At 42.2% G+C, this 18,445-nt stretch overlaps 1 protein-coding gene across 1 annotated transcript in view; it reads left to right on the top strand.

Annotated features, from left to right (window-relative positions):
* brinp2 (bone morphogenetic protein/retinoic acid inducible neural-specific 2) overlaps nt 1–18,445 on the top strand; it is a 343,506-nt gene that overhangs the window by 123,910 nt on the left and 201,151 nt on the right. The window contains exon 2 of the mRNA XM_049598763.1: nt 16,218–16,664. Within this exon, the coding sequence (XP_049454720.1) occupies nt 16,285–16,664 (380 nt within the window). The 5' untranslated portion in view covers nt 16,218–16,284. The remainder of the gene's footprint in view (nt 1–16,217; nt 16,665–18,445) is intronic.

Raw genomic sequence — 18,445 nt, 5'->3', positions numbered from 1 at the left:
GTAAAGCAGGTCGTCCACTAATCACAAAACCGATGGTTTGAACGGTGGTTCAGTCCCCAGCTCCTCCAGTCTGCATGTTGATGTATCCCAGGGCAAGATACTGATGCACAAATTGCTTGTGAAGGTTGTGCCATCTGTGTGTGAGTGCGTGTGAGTGTTTAACTGATAGGCAGGGAGCACCTTGTATGGTAGCCTTGGCCACCAGTGTATAAATGTATGTGAATATGTGAATGTAGCATGTAGTATAAAGTGCTTTGGGTGTTTGGAAAATTAGAAAGGCGCTGTATAAATGCAAGCCCATTTACTATTCCAATCTTGCTACTTTTTTTCCTTCTCTCCAGGAAATTTCCCCTTGGACCACAACTTAAGTTGTTTCTAAAATATGTCACGAGTGACCATTCTGCATCATTACCATGAGGAACACAGGAAAGCAGAGTGTTCATGCAAACGGGTAAATAGGCATAAGTGAATCTCATATATATTACAAGCATAGCCTCAGGTATGCCTATATTTCTGTATGGTACGGTGTAATATGAGTTCCCCATCCCCCACAGTCCTGTCTGCTTCTGCTGGCAGAATATCAACTGAATCCCAGCTGACTTTGTGTGGACCTATTTGGAAGGGATTAAATAGCTAGCAACTAATAAAGGAGATGTTGCAAAATGCATATAGGGACTGTATGGGGCTGATTGACTAAGTAGTAAGCAGCTTGTGTAATTATCAGACCCATAGATGGAGAGAACTGAATGAGAGAGGAGGAGTAGGTTAGGGAAGAGGTGAGAAAACATGGGAGATGGAAGAATAGTGTTGTGATGGGCGGAGGAGGGAGGGAATAAAGGATGAATCACGCACATAAACATGCAGGGCTTTATGGAGAAGAATCTTATCGAGTGAATAGCACTAACTAAATTCTTTGTAGAAGTCAGTAATTACATGAAATATGTTTCAGTGCTTACCCTTGACTCCTCTAGAATTTGTCAAGAAAAAGGAATTACAGGACTTCTCTGTGTGTGCTCAAGCCCAAATTTATAGTTTTCAAATATCTGAGCTTAGATTTAGTACCTAATTCCTAACAAATAAATCTGCAGGACATCTGTAGCTGCCTTCTGCAGTTACATTATAGAAAGAAAACCCTGGCAGTGTATACATCATCCACATCAAAATGCTGTTCTAACAAAGCTGATGACCAGGTTCAGTCATCTTATATGCATTGTGCCTCTAGATGCAATAAATACTTTACACAAGCCCTTCTATGCTATCAACCGTACATCCAGAGGCTAATTATTTTGGATATAATTGATGAATATCAGATTGTTCCCCTGATTCTTAATACCAGTTTTAAGCAGGTAATCAGTAACTTGCAACTGATTGCATTTTTAAGCTCCCAGCCGACTAGTTTTTCATTAATTATTGAAGCTTTACTTCAGTAGCTGTCAACAAAGTTCCAGAGGATTAATGAATCAGGCTGTAACACACCAGCCACTGTTTGTGACACTCAGACTTTGGGGTAATGCTTGTCTGTGGCCGTTGCACTTTACCTCTGCTTATGTTTTACTTAGACTTATGACCTATATGTGCAACAAGGGGACATTATACATTTACATCATGTTTACAGTCTATTTAGACAATATGGATTGTCACCAATGCTGTGTTTTTAATGCTGTGGTTTATTGCAGTAACAGCATTATTTCCCATGATAGGAACAAGATTAATAAGATTATCAGAAAGTATGTTTTTAAAGATTCTGTAGCTTTAAGTCCTGATTCATTACAAAGGATTTTGAAAACGAAAACAAGAGAATAACTCAAACCATACTTTGATTTTAAACTCACACATTGGCCTCTAGTTTCCCAACACAGCACAGGGTGGCACAGGGTGGTGAACCCCCACGCAGAGCTAGTTTCCAGCAGCGCAACCCGCGGCACGCTCAGTTTGGTAGTTTGGCAGACCAAGGTGCGCTGAGATGGGTGTGGCGGCGCAGCAGGGGAAGGTGTCGACAGATCCAGCTTGGTGCAGTGACAGTTTCGTGCCAAAAGGCTTCGCCAAAGGTACGCTAAAAGCTCGCCAGCTGAAACCAGGTCTACTGTCAACGCAGGCGGAGCGCAGCCGGTGTAAGCCGAAGTTTGGCTGACCGGCGGACAGTGCGCACACGTCACCAAAACCTCACAGGCAGGTTTCCAGAATATCAGGCACATTAACGATGTAATAAATAGCCACAAAAACCACTATTCAATGCAACTATCTGCAATCAGCACATAAATGTATCTCTATATTGACTGTCCCGTCACATCTGATGTCAGATCAAAGGGGATTGGCACCGTTTGGCACGCGTAATGGAAACCCAACCTGATTAACAAAACTAATGAGTTCACATCCCTCTCAGCCAACCACAAACAGCCACAGCATCAGATAGGGAGTATATATTCAGCATCTGTCATCTTAGAAAAGTCAAAAGAAAAGAAACAGAGTGAGACTGCGAGAGAGAAAAAGAGAGCGCGCGCACGAGAGAAACGCAACATTGATTTACAATTGTGGTGACCTCCTCCCAGGCTACCTTTGCATCATCAGCCCGTGGAGGTCTGCTCGCAGTCCCGTATATTCAGACACTGCGAGCTTGGACCTCCAGGACCAAAACATCAGTTTCCTCCTGGGAAAAGTTTGGCTGTCTGACACTGCTGCTCTCTTCTGCCATGGCAAATTGAGTAAACTCTCATTACGCCTTTGCGCGGTGCATTTAAGGGTGAGGAGAGGGGCTCATTTGATTGGTGTGATGTGTGTAAAACCCACTCCACGCCTTCTCTTCTCCCTCTTTCTGACTTGCACAGGTAGGAGGGACGGAGGTGGGAAAGAGGAGTAGCTGCGCCAGGCACACGGTGTGCCAAACTTGCAAAATCCGCCTGGCCACACCCAGTTGGCGAAGCGCAGGTGCACTGCGCCCCCGCCTTGCCCGGTCTGCGAAACTAGAGCCCATTGTATGGTGTCTTTAGTAGCTGAAAAAGTGTGTTAAGTGGCTGGTCAAGGATGCCCAGATGCTCCAAGGACCCTTAATGTCTTTGTCTTCTGTGATTGGCATTTTATTAGTGGATCTAATTGTGCTAATAATGATTTAGTCTTTTAACCTACTGGCTAGGCCAGCTCTTGGAATGTGTTGTGTGTCAGTAAAAGAGTAGTAGGGTTGTGTAGTGTTAGTATATTTTTGTTGCTTTCCAATGAAAAGCGTATACAGTATCCACATGAGTTTCTGTTCAATAAGAAAAAAAAGTGTTGTTTTAAGCTCACATGACAGCTTGTTTTACATAGCAGTACCTCAAAGGTGCAATATATAAGACATGGCCAGATTTTTGTTTAAATCATCCAAATAATAAACTAACATTATTTCAGTCAGTTCAGCTCACGTTTGAATATTTATTTCAACAGCAGAACATAGTTAGAGTTTGGCATCTAGACTCCGGCCTCATCACTTCCTGCAGATATGTTTACATGAGATATTGGGAAGTGATGATCAAACCTTTCCCCCCCCCAAAACTGCATGACTTTGGAGCCTAGTGCTGTTAATGGGGATTTTCTATGTGTGGGCCTAGACACCAGCAGCCGTGTGGCCATTCCCCGTGAGCTCCTAGCTTAAATACTGTAGACCGCCAAATTTGGAGGGTCTGTTTGTAGATGACATATGGGGAGTGACGTATGATGTGTGTGTATGAATCAGCGCAGCTCGAGTTGACTGCCTGAAGTAGCTCGCAGTCATCACTCCATAAACAGGATGTGAAGAAGCATGTTTTGAGGTAATGTCAAAGATGCTACTGTGTTGTGTTGCAGGTATACCCACTGAAATGGGCATGCTAGCCCTGAGCAGTCCTGCCTCATAATATCACTTGTACCTCAAGAAGTGATTGGGAATCACTCAGTGTTTCTCACAGAATTAGTCTATGTGTAGTGGTAGCTCACCCTTTTTAAAAAATTTTATTTTAAATGCGTGTGCATCCCTTGGTATCATTCTGTGTTTTCTGTCTAAATTCTGAGGTTTTTGGGGGTCCCTGAACACAGCACAGGTGGAGATCTCCCCAAGTTCTTTCTTTATTTGGCAGCACTTCCTGAGTCAGGGGATGGCTAACATTCAGAGCTGATCAAATCAGATCTGTGGAGAGGACCAGCTGCTGCAGAACCAGGTTTGATGTAGTTTAGACCCAGTAAAATGAACAGTTTAGTTTCATTTTCAGTGCACCTGACTTTCTGCGCTCCGACAGCGTGGTGCTATAAATAACCAAACGATATATAGATTTCAGCAGCACTCATGATGAATTTTAAGATAGCTGTGTTATTTTGACCGGTTCTCAGCAGTTTGGTCAAATGCTGTCAAATATGCTATTGTTGCTGTTAGTTTGTAGTTGGTTGGTGGTGAAATGCTGCTACCATTCGTTTGTAAGTCAGTCAGTCAAGACTAGTCCAGGCAGCTCTGGAAATGGGTTAAGACCAAATGGGCTTGAGAACATACTGAGGCCAAAACCAAAAATAATTATTGAATTTTTTTCCGATATCCAATATGCCAATATATAACAGCTTATTTGGCTGATAACTGATACCGATATCCATACATCATTTTTTTCCACCACCTAATTTTACTGGTCATCAAGTCTCTTCTGTAGTGGAATTAACATCACACTATGCCCACCAGCTGATGGAGACATGAAATACAATGCTTTTCAATATTCATTTATTTTGCAAAATAAGAAAAAGCATGTTGGCGATTCCAATAGTTCCTTTTAAAGACAGTATCAGCCAATACCAATGGCACGTCAATATTATTGTGCATTTCTATTATTATGTCATTTCTCCTGGTCAACTTATTCTAACAGAACATCTGTTTTGTTTCACCAGCTAATTTTGAAACCGTACATTGACATTGACATGATTGCAATATCCCAATGATGCACAAACAAGGACTTATAATATGTTATGACACTCAAGCTCAGCAAGGTCTTGGAGAACAGCATATTAGCACTTTCTAACACTGATCGGTGGGTGGGATACGTGAGGAGGGATAATATGACTTTCAGCAGATCGTGCTGCTGACAGGCTGTGGTTTTCTTAATCATCAGCTGGTGAGGATGTTAACAGAGGTATTGATGGGCCTTAATTGACCATATGGCTGCTTGTTTGTCTAGCTGGAGATTGACCAGAGAACACACTGATAAGACAGTAACACATGGATCTAACATGTGCTGCACAGAAATGTGAACACACACACACACACACACACACACACACACACAGAGCCAGCACAGCACAGCACATAATTAGTCGTGGGTCCCAGTTCCCAACCATAGCCCAGTGTTCCTCCCGACATTATCTGCATTATGCTGACACTATTGCTGGCTCTGCTGCTTCACAATTCAGTCATGCTTGCACGTGTGTGTGTGTATGTGTATGCATTTCTGCATGTGTGTGTTTTTGAGATGGGTGGGTTTCCTCCCACCTGCTTGTTCAAAAACAGATTCAGCCTGAAGTGCTGCAATCTGAGAAAAAGCCAATTACACGTCTCTCATTTCCTTTTTTTTTTTTTTTTTTAATCAGATGCCCTTATGTGCCCCCTTTCTTTTGTCCTACACTGATTATTCCAGTCAAACTCTTTAATTTCAATGCACTTTCTTTATCCCTAATCTTTCTTCTTCCCCTGGATTGTGAACACGTTTGTGAGGCTCAAGTGGGTGGAGCTGTTACTTCCTAATGATCTCTGCTGGTTTTGAGAGGGCCTCATAAAACATTGACAGCTACATGTAGGAGTTCATTTGAGCACGGCGATCAACCTTTTCATGCTTTAATCATGGAGTTTTCCTCCTGTTTTGGGGGTTTGTCAACAAGCCGCTTTGACAAGTCTTTGCCTGCCTCAGAAGAAAAAAAAAAACATACTGGAATTAAAGTCAAATCAGTTTTATTTTCACAAATCACAAAATTGCCTCAGGGGGCTTTACAATCTGTACAGCATACGACACCCTCTGTCCTCAGACCCTCGCTTTGGAGAAGGAAAAACTCCCCCAAAAAACACTTGCCAATTTTCAACCAGCTTGGTATTGGTAACAAATTGTGTAGTATGTGTAAATAACATGGTAAACCTATCTTACCAGTGGCCGGATCTCCCTGCTCATCTGGCGGATTTCCACTCAAACTACAGGTGGTGCTTCTGCATGTTCGTATGCCTGTCACCATGGACACATGGAGTATAGAAACGGATCAAGAGAGAAACCCGCCTCCCTCTCTTACAGTCAGACCAAACTGAGATCAAACAGTAAAACTAAGCAGCGCTGATCAAATATGAACCAAGATTCTGCAACTGCATTGCCTATTTCTCACCTGAAGAGTTTTCAACAAATATTTTAGCTTACTGTTGAACTGTAATACAAGATCATTTGCTATCAGCAGGTCTTCATATTGTTGACTGTGGAAAAACGGCACCACCAGCAGGAGCATTCGTTGGCCCGGTGCAGCACAGTGTAGTCTGGTAGTTGTACGTTTTCTGCCTCTTGAGCAAAAGCAAATATCACAGCCCTTTTACTCTTTTTTTTTCTCTGGTCATGTAGCACCAATTTCAAATATATGTCCATCTTTCTACTACACAGACAGCCCGGTTTTATGAAAATACCATCTTTCCAGCAGTGAAATACTTCAAGGGGTAAAAATTGGAGGACACCTCAGAAGCAGCTGAGGAGTGATATGTCTCCAAGGACAGACGGACTTGCAATACATGTTGTAAGACCAACATAATAAAATTACAATAAATACAATATATATGACAAAATAATACATAGAATGTGAACGTATATGACATTGATGGATCCAGGACCATGTGCTTGTGTGAACCATGTAACCTGGAAAGAGGACAGACAACACACACACACACACACACAAGAAGCAAAACTAAAGCACCTTATTCACACAGACAGGAGAATGAAACAAATACACAGAGGAAGAGAGGGAGACAAGAGGAGAGGCTGAATCTGTTAGAGGACAGAGATCCACATCCAACATGGGGAATGAGACACCAACAGCCAGCAGAGACGGAGAGAGCGTCCCAGAGTGGCTGATGGTCCAGCACAGAGAAGGCTGAGTTAAAAGACAGAGAGAAAGAGGCACACAGCAGTGCTTGTGGGACACAAACAACAGAGGACAACAGAGGGTGACTGAGAACCAGTTGCTTGAAGTTAATATTATTCTCGTTGGCAGGACTACTCGTCTTAAATTATACATTGAGACTGAGATCGACCCGACAGCTGGATAATAAAAGAATGAGCAACTACTAGAAAGTTGAGGCAAAAAGCTGAGTTTTGATTTGAAGGCCTGCCCTCAACAGAGTCGGACTGTCTAATGTCCACAGGAAGATTATTCCAGAGAAAGGGGGGTACGATAGGAAAAGGCCATGTGATTGCTAGGGACAAACAGGAGCTCTGTATTCTGAGAGCCAAGAGTCCTGACTGGAGTATAACATTTTGGGAAGATCAGACGGGACAGTTTTGTAAGTCATCAGAAGCACTTTAAAGTCTGATCTGACACAGGAGCCACTGAGAGAAAGCTAAAAAAAACTATGCAATATGGTCAAATTTTCTAGTTTTAGTTAAGATTCTTGATGAAAACTAGAAAATTTGACCAAATCATACCAGTTTTAGCTTCCTTTCACTGGCTCCCGATCCAATTAAAGACGGGGATCAGTTGAAGTGGCTTAATGTGATGCAGACAGATTGCAGATGTCTGTGAGGAGCCGCTGAGTGTCATTACATCAGGCCGAGTGTGTTTGCCTGCAGTGAGTAGGAAGACTTGGATGGATTTTGGGTTCCATCCAAACTTGTCAAATTTATTTCAGAACATTTACAGTGAGAGGATCTCCCCACACTGACAGATCATGTTACTGCTTTCACTATTTATAATTACGAGACTTGTTTGAACAAACATATCACAGCCTAAGTCTTGTATTATTCTATTCATTCAGTGGATGACTTATTGAAAGTCATATTGGCATTTCACAATTGGAATTTCTTAAACAAGCTTGGCAGAATCACTTGGCAAATATCACTTGCTGCAAAGATGATAACAGGGCTATATGTGAAAGCTGTGAATACTGTACACTGCAGCTGAGAGCAAAGACGTGGCAAAGCTGTTGGACGTTAGCGAGAAAATATTCATACCTATTGAAAGAGCCACATGTGCACACAGACACAAAGGTCTATGTGGTCTATCTGAACAGCTCAACATGCATCAACCAACCTCCCCTCTGGGTTGCTCACATTTGGTGACCATTCAGGCCTTCCTATCAGGGATAGTAATAAATACATTTTTTACATATAAAAGCCTCTGTAAATCTACCTTTTATTCATCAAGTATTTGCTATGTAAAGATATAGTGGAGTAATGGCGTCCCAAAAAGAGAATGAAGTCACACTCCCTCTATGTTTTTTGTAATCTGAGGTTCTCTGTTTGTTATTGTGATATATGGTGCTGCCATGCGTGCATGTTGACGCATGTGAGTACCTAGCAGCATTTATGCTGCCTCTTCAAGGCGGAACTTGTACGCCATTATACGCCTCACCTGTCTGTGTAAGACTTATGTCTGCAAAAGAGGTTGGGGAGCACCTTACCCTCCGAGCAGAGGACAAGATCAGCTGCCAACAGAGAGAGTAAATGATTGCATTTGCCATGTTATGCGATTGTTAGTATTCATAAACGGCTGCCGATGTGTCTGTTATATTTTACACTAGAGACCATCTCTGCTGTGTTACGTGTTTCCCCCGTCAAGCCTCTTTTGCTTCTGCAAAGCTGGCATGCTGTCTAAAATCACACACTGGAGCAGCATGATGCCGCCGCTGTTTGGTTCTGTGTAAGAATGCACCTATAGTGTGATATCTGTAAAAAGGGCTCCTGTGTGTGTGTCCACTGGTGAGCTAATCACTGCTGCTCCCCACTGCGCTCACACAGCAGTTTCGGGCAGCTATGACTGATAAATGTGACAGTGTTTTCGCAAAAGCGTAATGACCAACCTCCAGTTTCCCCCAACACCCATAGCTCTGTCCTCAATGTTGTCAGTGTCAGCACTGTTCAATCTGATAGCACTGTTAGCTGCTAGACGCCAGCTCAGCTACCATCCGTGTTGAAAACTGTGTGCAGACAATCCCGGCTCAGACTTTGAATCATAGTCTCAGGTTATTGTATACTGTTACTTTAAGTAGGGCTGCAACTGAAATTAATCTATCAGTTTAATTTTTTTTTTTTTTTGATGACTTGATTTAGCATTTTATTTATGAGACACTTTTTAAAAAGTGAATTCACAATTTCTTAAATTAAATCCAAAGTGTAAAGATGTTCAATTGACTGTTACTTTTGCAGGAAAAATTAATAAAAAAAGTTGTTGATTAGAAAAAGACACTGGCTCACGTTGCATAGGTCTTCCCAAGGTTCAAGCAGTGCAATGTGGCCTCCACTGTGAGCCCTCCAGCCAGCATTAGCTCTTCACCCCACAGATGGAGCTCACGTCAAGATGTAGATGCGAGCTCCTCTCTGCCTCTGCCATTCTATCACTCTTTGTTTCATCTCTGCCTCTGGATTCATCTGTCTCTCCTTCTGTCGCTCTTTCTTAACCTCCCTGTTTGTCTCTCTTTGACTGTCATCCCGTTATGTTAGCATCAATCCTCCTCCACTAGCTTTCGTCCAGCCTTCACTTCTTCTCTCTGTCACTCTCTGTTTTCCATCTCGTTCCACCCCCCCACCCCCCCACCCCCCCCTCCTCGGTCTCAGTGTGCGGTGATCCTGAATTACAGGGGGGTAGCAGGTGTGCAGCTGGCTGGCTATTGCTGCTGACTCGCATAAACGCTGAGAGGTGAGTAGTGAGCTGCTGGGGTTGAGGAATACAGCTGGCCTCTAATGCTGATGGACCTCCCCCTGGTCTAATGTTTGCCAAGGGCCCGGCCAGGTGCTCGGCAGCATATGCACACACACTCTGAGTCCACGCAGATACACATGTTCGTGGCTACAAACGGACACACATATGCGTGTCAGATCTAATAAGGATTTCCAGCTGCTGTAATTGCACTTCTTGGATTTTGAGCTGATGAATTCTGCTGCAGGTTCATCTTCTCTGCTGCAGAGAAAAATGGAGGTTGTAATTTTGTCTGACTCAGAAAAGAAAAAAAGCTAGGACACCAGCTTCCCCACATTATTTTCTGCCTTACGAACTGGAACAGGATTTACTTGAACGAGTCAGGAGGCCGAAATGCTTTCACCTCAGCCTTTGGCTCGGTCACTCAGTGGCCGGGTGGGAAGTTTAAGGAGCATGTTCTGGTGGGAAAGACTCAGCTGCATTCCTTCAAGAGACGTTTTCCAGCATAACATGCTCTCAATCTGCTTTCCCCATGTTTCTCATTTCCTCCCTTCTTCCTTTTTGTACAAACATGATACAACAACTCACTCCTTGCTGGCCACGCACAAGCGATGGAAGAAATCCAATAAACATAAGCCGCGGCTCTCCCTTGACTCCGCTGTCGTCCCTGAGATGTTATTTAAGGGCGACACGTGGTCGATTTTCCCATTCCACCTGGATGCCCTCACCCCCCTCTCCCCCACCATCTCCAATATGGATTTGAGATGTTCGTGCCTCTCTACCTTACCTCCTGCTCCCCCAAGTTGGAAGAGAGAAGGGTAAATACACACAGGGTGTGTGAATAATGCAAGGCGAACATTAAATGTCAGGGCTAAAAATTCACAATTTCCCCCTATTGTCTCGCTGGCATTCGCAGCATGTTTTATGCATTTTATAATTAGCGGGGGAGTCTCGGAGGAGAAGGAGGCCTGGCAGTTATGGGGAGCGCTTATTTCTGTGAGAGGTGGCGTTTTAAGAAGTTACAGAACATCATTTGAAAGGCAAATCTCACAGCCTTTCGAATGTGATATTGATTCAGAGAACAATTCTTGCAATGGTTTTCCCACTCCAACGTGTGTGAGCTGCCTCGCATATATGCTGTATATTCATTAAAGGAGGGAAGAACAGCAGCGTTTCCAATTTCAAGTTATAGTTAATTTGCAAAGAAAAAATTGTTGTGATTGAATGATAGAGGTTTCTGAAAGGGGGGGTTGGGTTAGAGAATGAAGAAGCAGAATGGAATGTACGAGAAGAGGCAAGACACAAATGGTGAGATGGAGTGGGAAAAGATTACAGAAACAGAATGGCCAAGAGGGTGACACACCTGGAAGAGAAACAGAAAAAATCGGGTAGAGAGGAGGGAGGGGTCAAGGACAAAGGAGATAGAGAGAGAATGAGGAGAGTTGAAATAAGTGAATGCACTGTATGGGCACGCAGTCAAGGTCTTTGCTCCAAACATTTCTCCTTTCATTTTCATTTCCCCTCCCATTGCTCAATCCTATTGTTCCTCTCCTCCTCATAGCAATTGTCACTTTTCATTCATATGCTTTCTTTTAGCTTTTATACCTTTAATTTCCCATTTTTTCTTTCTTTTCCTCTCATCTATTGTTCATCTCACATCCATTTTTTCTTCAGAAAGCTTCCTAAATGCTATTTTGTGTTTGGCAGAGTCTTCATTTATTGTTCCAGTCAGCCTCATAGGTACAATACATCAAGTCTAATTCAATTTTTACATAAACGCCTTCACACTGCCTGACAAGAAATTACATCACTGAGAAAGTAAAGAATGTTTTGTGAAACACCACATGTCAAGATTTGCAATACTGACATTACATGTTATTTTGTGGCTTGCTGGTTGGTTGGGTTGCACTGCCTTCCACAAGGAGAGAAAGAAAACACTCTTTTTTGTAAGTCAGTGTGCAGCATTGTTTTTTTAGACCATGATACAGGAGAGAGTAAAAAAATTGTGATAGGTTGCCTGTGTTGTCCAATTGGACTGACAAAGAAACACAGAGCTGATACAAACAGGAAGAAAAAACTAATAAAGCAGGAAGAAAAAAAGTTGTTTCAACATAGACTGTATAAAAATGATAGACATTGCCACCATGTAGTCACTGATTGGTTTGTGAATTCCCATTCTGAAGCCTCGAGTTTGGGATTTTGGCTGTCGCCAAAAATGGCCATTTGGGCGAGAGGCTGGCGCTGAGGAGGAGCGAGGGGTGGCAACCAACAACCCATGGACATTATTGGTACATTGCAATCATTATTGGCACAACCTTTCACTTAAAGCAGTCATGCCCTTAATTATGTATAAATTTAAGCCTTAATAACATTTAAATGGGTGGCGTTATATAAATATTCAACCCCCATGCAGTTGTCATGAACTGGGAAATTAGCTGTAAAGTTCAAAAACTTATTGTTCCAGGATTTAAACATGTTTATTGTGCTGTAAAGTTGTGCATTTTAACATGGGCTGTATGAGGGTTGACTCACTTTTTGAGCCAGCCTCAAGTGGCCAGTAGAGGAACTGCAGTTGTTGGCACTCCCACAATGGCTTCATGTTTCAGCCCAGGCTGAAACAGGCTGCCACTTGGGTCCAAATCAAAACCATTGTTACAGTGACAAATATATTTTATCACAGTGCTATGAGAAACTAATAATTGGAGTGGGAAAAGAGCTTCAACCTTTTTGTAACAAACTGAAATGGCCTGTCACTCTTTTAGAATGGCCTTAATTTAGACTAGGGCTATCCTTTTATTTAGGTTTATATATTCTGTTTTAATGTATTTTATCTATTTTGAAAGATGTTTGATACCCTGTAGCCATGTTGAACTTTCCATTGTGTTTTTGTCAAAGTTATCTGACACTGATGTTAAGCACTTTGGTACCTCTGGGTTTTGTAAAGGGCTATAGAAATAAATGTTGATTGACTGATGTTGATTGTGAATCTCAAATCAACTAGCTTAATATGACTATAGTGAGTTTCAGAATCAAAAGCAAAAGTAGCATGATGTTAATTTTGGGAGCAGGTCAGGGTAGCTGAAAAGGCATACAAAGTGTTTTTTTTTTTTTTTTTAACTGTGATTGTTCTGTACATGAAACATTTGACTCTGCCCTCTACATATCCACCAGGTGGCGCATATTTAATTTGCACCACTTTTACCTCTGGGCCTTACAGTACAAGGAACAGCATCAGCATGCCATCCCATTTATCAAGTTCTCATCCTGCTTTTAGTTGCATAAATACATTCGTTTGACAGATGACTTTGCTAATTGCCTTTTCAAACTGCAGTAATCTCTCGCTGCAGTGAGCGAAAATTAAAAATGCAGTGCCCTGAGTATTGTTTTTTCATGTCTGAGCCTGCATTTATCCACCTGAAATTAATTCTCTAATTTGTTTGTAAGATAAACAGGGAATACTTGGGCTCCCAATCCACTTAAAGCATCCTCTCCGCTACTTTACATATCCGTTCTGAAATGCTGATTTGTCCCTGAAGACTCCACCCAGCAATCCTGCTAGTCATTAACAGTGAAATGAAGAGCAAGCCTCTACTTTTCTGAAGGGCACCGTAAAGTCTTGTAAAGTGTCACCTTAAGGAAAGTGTTAATGCAACGTGTGTTTGTCTGCGCTGACTTAATCCAAGCAGTTGGAAATGTGAAACTAGACACTGAGAATTCACACTTGAGCTGTAGTGTGATTTGTGCTGATGTGTTTGCTGCTAGCACCTTGGATCAGTATGGAGGCGGGTGATGACATGCCTGTCCAAACACAAAGCATCAAGAAACTGAAAGCAGTCACACTTGTCACTGTGGTGCACTCAGTGTGTTGAAAGTGCTCCTCCAAGTACCCTCTAATTATTAGGAAACTTTTAATAACGTCTTTACAATTTTGACCTCAACTAAAATCACTAAAAACGGTTTTACTTTACTTTTAATCATCTTTAAAGCGGACAAGCATGAAACAGGTTGACAAATGTACCAATAAACTCTTTTCTGGAGTCTTTGCAGTCTAGTTTAGAGGGTAGGTCATTGTTGGTATTGGTCTTTTCAGGGGGTTCACTGACATAGGAAAACTATCGAATTCCACTAGAGTTATTTTTGGGAAAAATAAGAAAAACAACTTCAAGTTGGTTACATATCAGACATGTCATATTTACTTTTATGTAACATTTTCAAACAAAAACTGTCAAATTCCTTCTACTTTAACAGGCTTAGATGATGCTCTCCTTGAGTAAATCCTGACAATAGCCACAACTAAGGCAAACATGACCAACTTTGACTCATTTAAGTCTCATAATTTAAACATAATTGTCATTTCAGGCCAGTGCCAATAATTCATTTTAAAGCCTTTATCTGCAAATACTGATGACATTCCAGAATAATTATGCATCCCTAAATATTTTGTACCTCATTAACTGGACTTTGCATCCAAAGATAAACTCTTGAATATTTAAAAAAACAGCACCTTTTAAAGTGAAGATAAAACATTGAATAGTATGACTGTGGTTCATTTGATATTTACCTTAGGCAACATATAACACTGCAGTCAAACTGGACATTAACCTAGATTTGCGGGAAAACTAGATTGTATTTGACATTTTCGCCAGCAGGGTTCACCCATCTTACAGCAAGCTTGTTGGTGATGTCATAGCATTGCTTGTTTACTATGAGTGCTCTGTACAATACTGCACTTGAGACTAGTTTGAATAATTTTTAACTTAACTAAATAAGTGTCAATACAATGGAAGTTGAGAGTTTAGATAGGATATAAAGAACCACGGCCAACGTTAAAAGCCAATTACCTGTGATTTTTGAGCCAGTAAGACCAAATACAATGGTAAGATCTGTTTTCATGGAGTCGGACCACAGCTGTGAAAGTAAAAGTGAAGAGCCGCCTGAACTTGAGTACTGTTACATCCAATGTCAGGTTGACAAACAACACAAAACACTTATTTGTACCAAATATGCGCTCTACCACTCTGCATCAAGTGATCCAGTGTGTGTCCAACTTGACGGAAACTACATGACTCTACTCAAAACAAAACTCAAAGTCTTCAAAGGACAAAACATGCTTTACAGTACCAAGCTCAACAAGCCTAGCTCCATAACTCCTACTGGAGAACAAGCGGACAACAGAGACAAACCATTCCAGTGACATCACCAGCTAGCTTGTTGTAAGATGGCTGCGCCTTGCTGGCCAAAACGAATATACAATCTAGTTTTTTGGCAAATCTAGGTTGAATCTAAGTTTCAGTAATTCATCTCCTCTTTATTAAGCATGAAACCACTGTGCACCTTACTGTCTGCAGTAGATTGTGAACAGCTCAGTCATCCTGTGTTATCAAGGTGAACGTCATCCCATAGCACTGCCAAACCACAAGGTTTCATTTGACCTTTATAACTCTAATAACAAGATTACAGTGATGTGAAAAACTAATTTGCATGCAAGCGCATGTTTGCACAACTGCTGACAGTCCACCTGGCAGATATTAATGAATGACTGACCACAGTTCAGGACTGACAGACAGCTCATGGCAGTGGAAACAATCGTTATTGTGCTTTTACTTGTCATTGAAACTGGAAAATTGAACACCAAGGTACCTTTACTCCTGTCATGATGTCCAGTCACAGCTTTGTAGATTTAGGTCATGCTCATTGTCTGAAGGTTGTGTAATGGTATTGTGGGAAATTTAGGAGATCAGTGAAGAAGAGTAGGCAGTGAGTGCAGTATGAAGATAAAGTACAACAAAGAAATCCACTGAATATCATACTTTGATTACAAGGTACCCATTGGTTAGCAGGTTTAGCTGTGTTACCACTGCCCACTGGACTGAAGTAGTGCTGACTCTGATTCACTTGTAGCCTGGTTCGTGATCTGGCGAACAGAGACCCATACATACATGTGGCAGTCTGGAGTTTATCCAGATATGAGACACTTCAAATGACAGGCCTAAATTGGGCCTAAGAGAGAGGCAGTGCCCTCATCAGTAAAATGTAATTTCTTTGAAGCAATGGAAGCAATGCCAGTCTGATTTGTGCATTTAATTAATGCTCCTAGTAAAAATAATTATGTGTCTCTGACATGTGGAGAGAATACCTTTCATGTGCACATTCAGAGCTGACATGAAAACAATCACTCTCCAATGATTGATGTTAACTTGATAAATACCACTTTGGAGGACATTGTGCTGCCTTCATAATTCTGGACTGTAATCACAACATGTGGACAGAAATGTCCATCAGAGACATCAAAACTGTTAATTATAAGGAATTGCTCACTTTAAACTTTAAGATAAATGTTTCTGTGTCTTGTTTTTCAGGCCAGTGGGAGGTGACTGTCAGAAGAAATGCCGGTCCTAGGTGCCCTAGTACATCACCACCTGGACCATGGCGACTCCTTGGCCGATGAGAAAAGAGAGGTGCTCCCATGGCTCCGCCTGCCTTGCTAGATGGTCGGCGTCCTGCTTGATGCTCCTATGGTTGCCTTGGGCGTTGCTATGGCTGCCGTGGCCCACCCGAGCTGAACAACTGGGTGGTGGGGTGCATGGCGGGAAGGTGCTCCATGGTTCACTGTCGTCCCCCTCATCCTCGTCATCTTCCTCCTCATCCCCGTCCAGCTCTACGGCGTGGGGCTTCAACACGAGGCAGAGTGGAGGGCAGCTGGACTGGCTGCTGTCAGAGAAGGGACCTTTCCACAGATGTCCAGAGTACACCGAGTTCAGGGAGAGGTTCCAGCAGGGATTTTCTACCAGATACAAGATTTACAGGTGAGAGGGGTCAGCACTTGTGTGTATGTGTGTGTGTGTGTGTGTGTGTGTGTTTGTGTGTGTGTGTGTGTGTGTGTGTGCGTGTGTGTGTGTGTGTGTTGTGTGTGGGTGTCAGAGAGAAGAAGAAAGAAAGAGAAGTGTGTGTAAGCAGGATTTAAAAGATCACCAGGTGAGAGGAAAATATGTGCTCTCACTTATATCTCAGGCTACCATCCTCTTAAGTATAGTGCTTTGCAACCTTTTTGGCTTATGACTTCAGGGATACTCAAGTGATTTATTTTTTACTTCTAAAAAGTTGGGGGGTGGGGGCCCGCAAAGGACAGATTAAAAAAGGAATGATGAAATCAAAGCAGCAGAGGCTAAGAAATCCTTACTTGTAGTCCTTTGTACAGGTCAAGCCCCAAAAACACTGGATCCTACATTTCCCAAAATGCAGTTTGTTAGAGCATCCATGCCTGGTAAATGCCCACATGGCCATCTCCACAAGTATATTTAGCCCTGCCGCACATCTGAACACTCGCACTCCTCAAGGCCCTCCCCCAACATATTTCAGCTAGCATTTCAGCTAATGTTAGCTAGCCACTGTGGACTTTGTTTTAACCAGGACCCCAGTGAAGTGTGCCAGGCTTCAAAGCCAATTTTTGTTGTGACCATACAGCGAAACTCCAACTTCTGTGTCATTGTGCCATTGTGCCCAAAAGACTTTTTCCCTTAGACTTACATCGTAAAAGAGGCGTCTGTAAATCCTGTAAATCAGTGACTACTTTTTTTTTTTTTTTTTAACATCACAACCCCCGCGAAATGATTTGTGTCAATATCAGGATTTGATCCATTCAGTCTGCTAACAAGTCTAGCCTACAGCCAATCATTTTATTCCCATTCAAGTTATCAGAGGGCTAAACTGGAAGTTAGTCGCTTGGCCAGTGGAAGTAAGCCACTTGGCTTGCAAAAGTTTGTAATAGCTCACCCTATGGGCCCAGCAACGTGAAAGAGCTGGGCAATTTTATACATGAGAAGTGAAACTTTTTGGTTTTATGAGCCACCGAGCAACTTTCATAGAAATGAATAGGGACCCACCTCCAACGCTGTGTCTAGTTCTCTTTATACATCCCCAGGGTTCCTACGCAAGTATGGAAAATATGGAAAAGTATGGAAATAAATTTGATGAATTTCCAGGTATTAAAAGTATGGAAAATGAAATATGGTATGGAAAAATATTTATGTTTCCAGACTATTACCACTGTTCTAAAATACTGTTTACTAAAATAGAAAATTAGGTATTTCCTAAAATAATTTAATCAATCCGGATTGTGCTTTATGCCGGGCCAAGCACAGTTTGTGTGAGAGCAAATGTCTCAGAAAACATACCGCCCCTTTTACCTGATTGACAAGTGGTATGTCCAGTCCGCTGCCCCATGAGCCTCCTGCAGCCCCCCAGGTATCAAATTTCACTCCAACCCTGCACCTTCGACAAGAAGACGAGTTTCACGTGGTTCACAATGGGTAGATGCAAGTTTTTGGATGGATGGCTTGACAGTACCGTATATAAATACTGGTTGGCCAAGGATTCCCAATTCACACACAGAGCTAGATGCAAGCTTTGTGTGAAATCGTTTGACATCGCCAACATGGGGGAGAAAGCGATTCTGAGCCACATGAAAGGAAAAAACACCACTGTCTCGTAACTGCATCGCTTGCACCCAGAGTCCCAACCTTTTTGCCTCAGCCCAGACATTGAACTTACCTGAGTTTTTATTTGCATGCCATTATGGTACTTGGCT

Source organism: Epinephelus fuscoguttatus, linkage group LG15 (genome assembly GCF_011397635.1).
Source record: "Epinephelus fuscoguttatus linkage group LG15, E.fuscoguttatus.final_Chr_v1".
NCBI lineage: Eukaryota > Metazoa > Chordata > Actinopteri > Perciformes > Serranidae > Epinephelus > Epinephelus fuscoguttatus.
The sequence above is the reverse complement of the archived record's forward strand: the minus strand, read 5'-3'. Positions and strand labels throughout refer to the sequence as shown.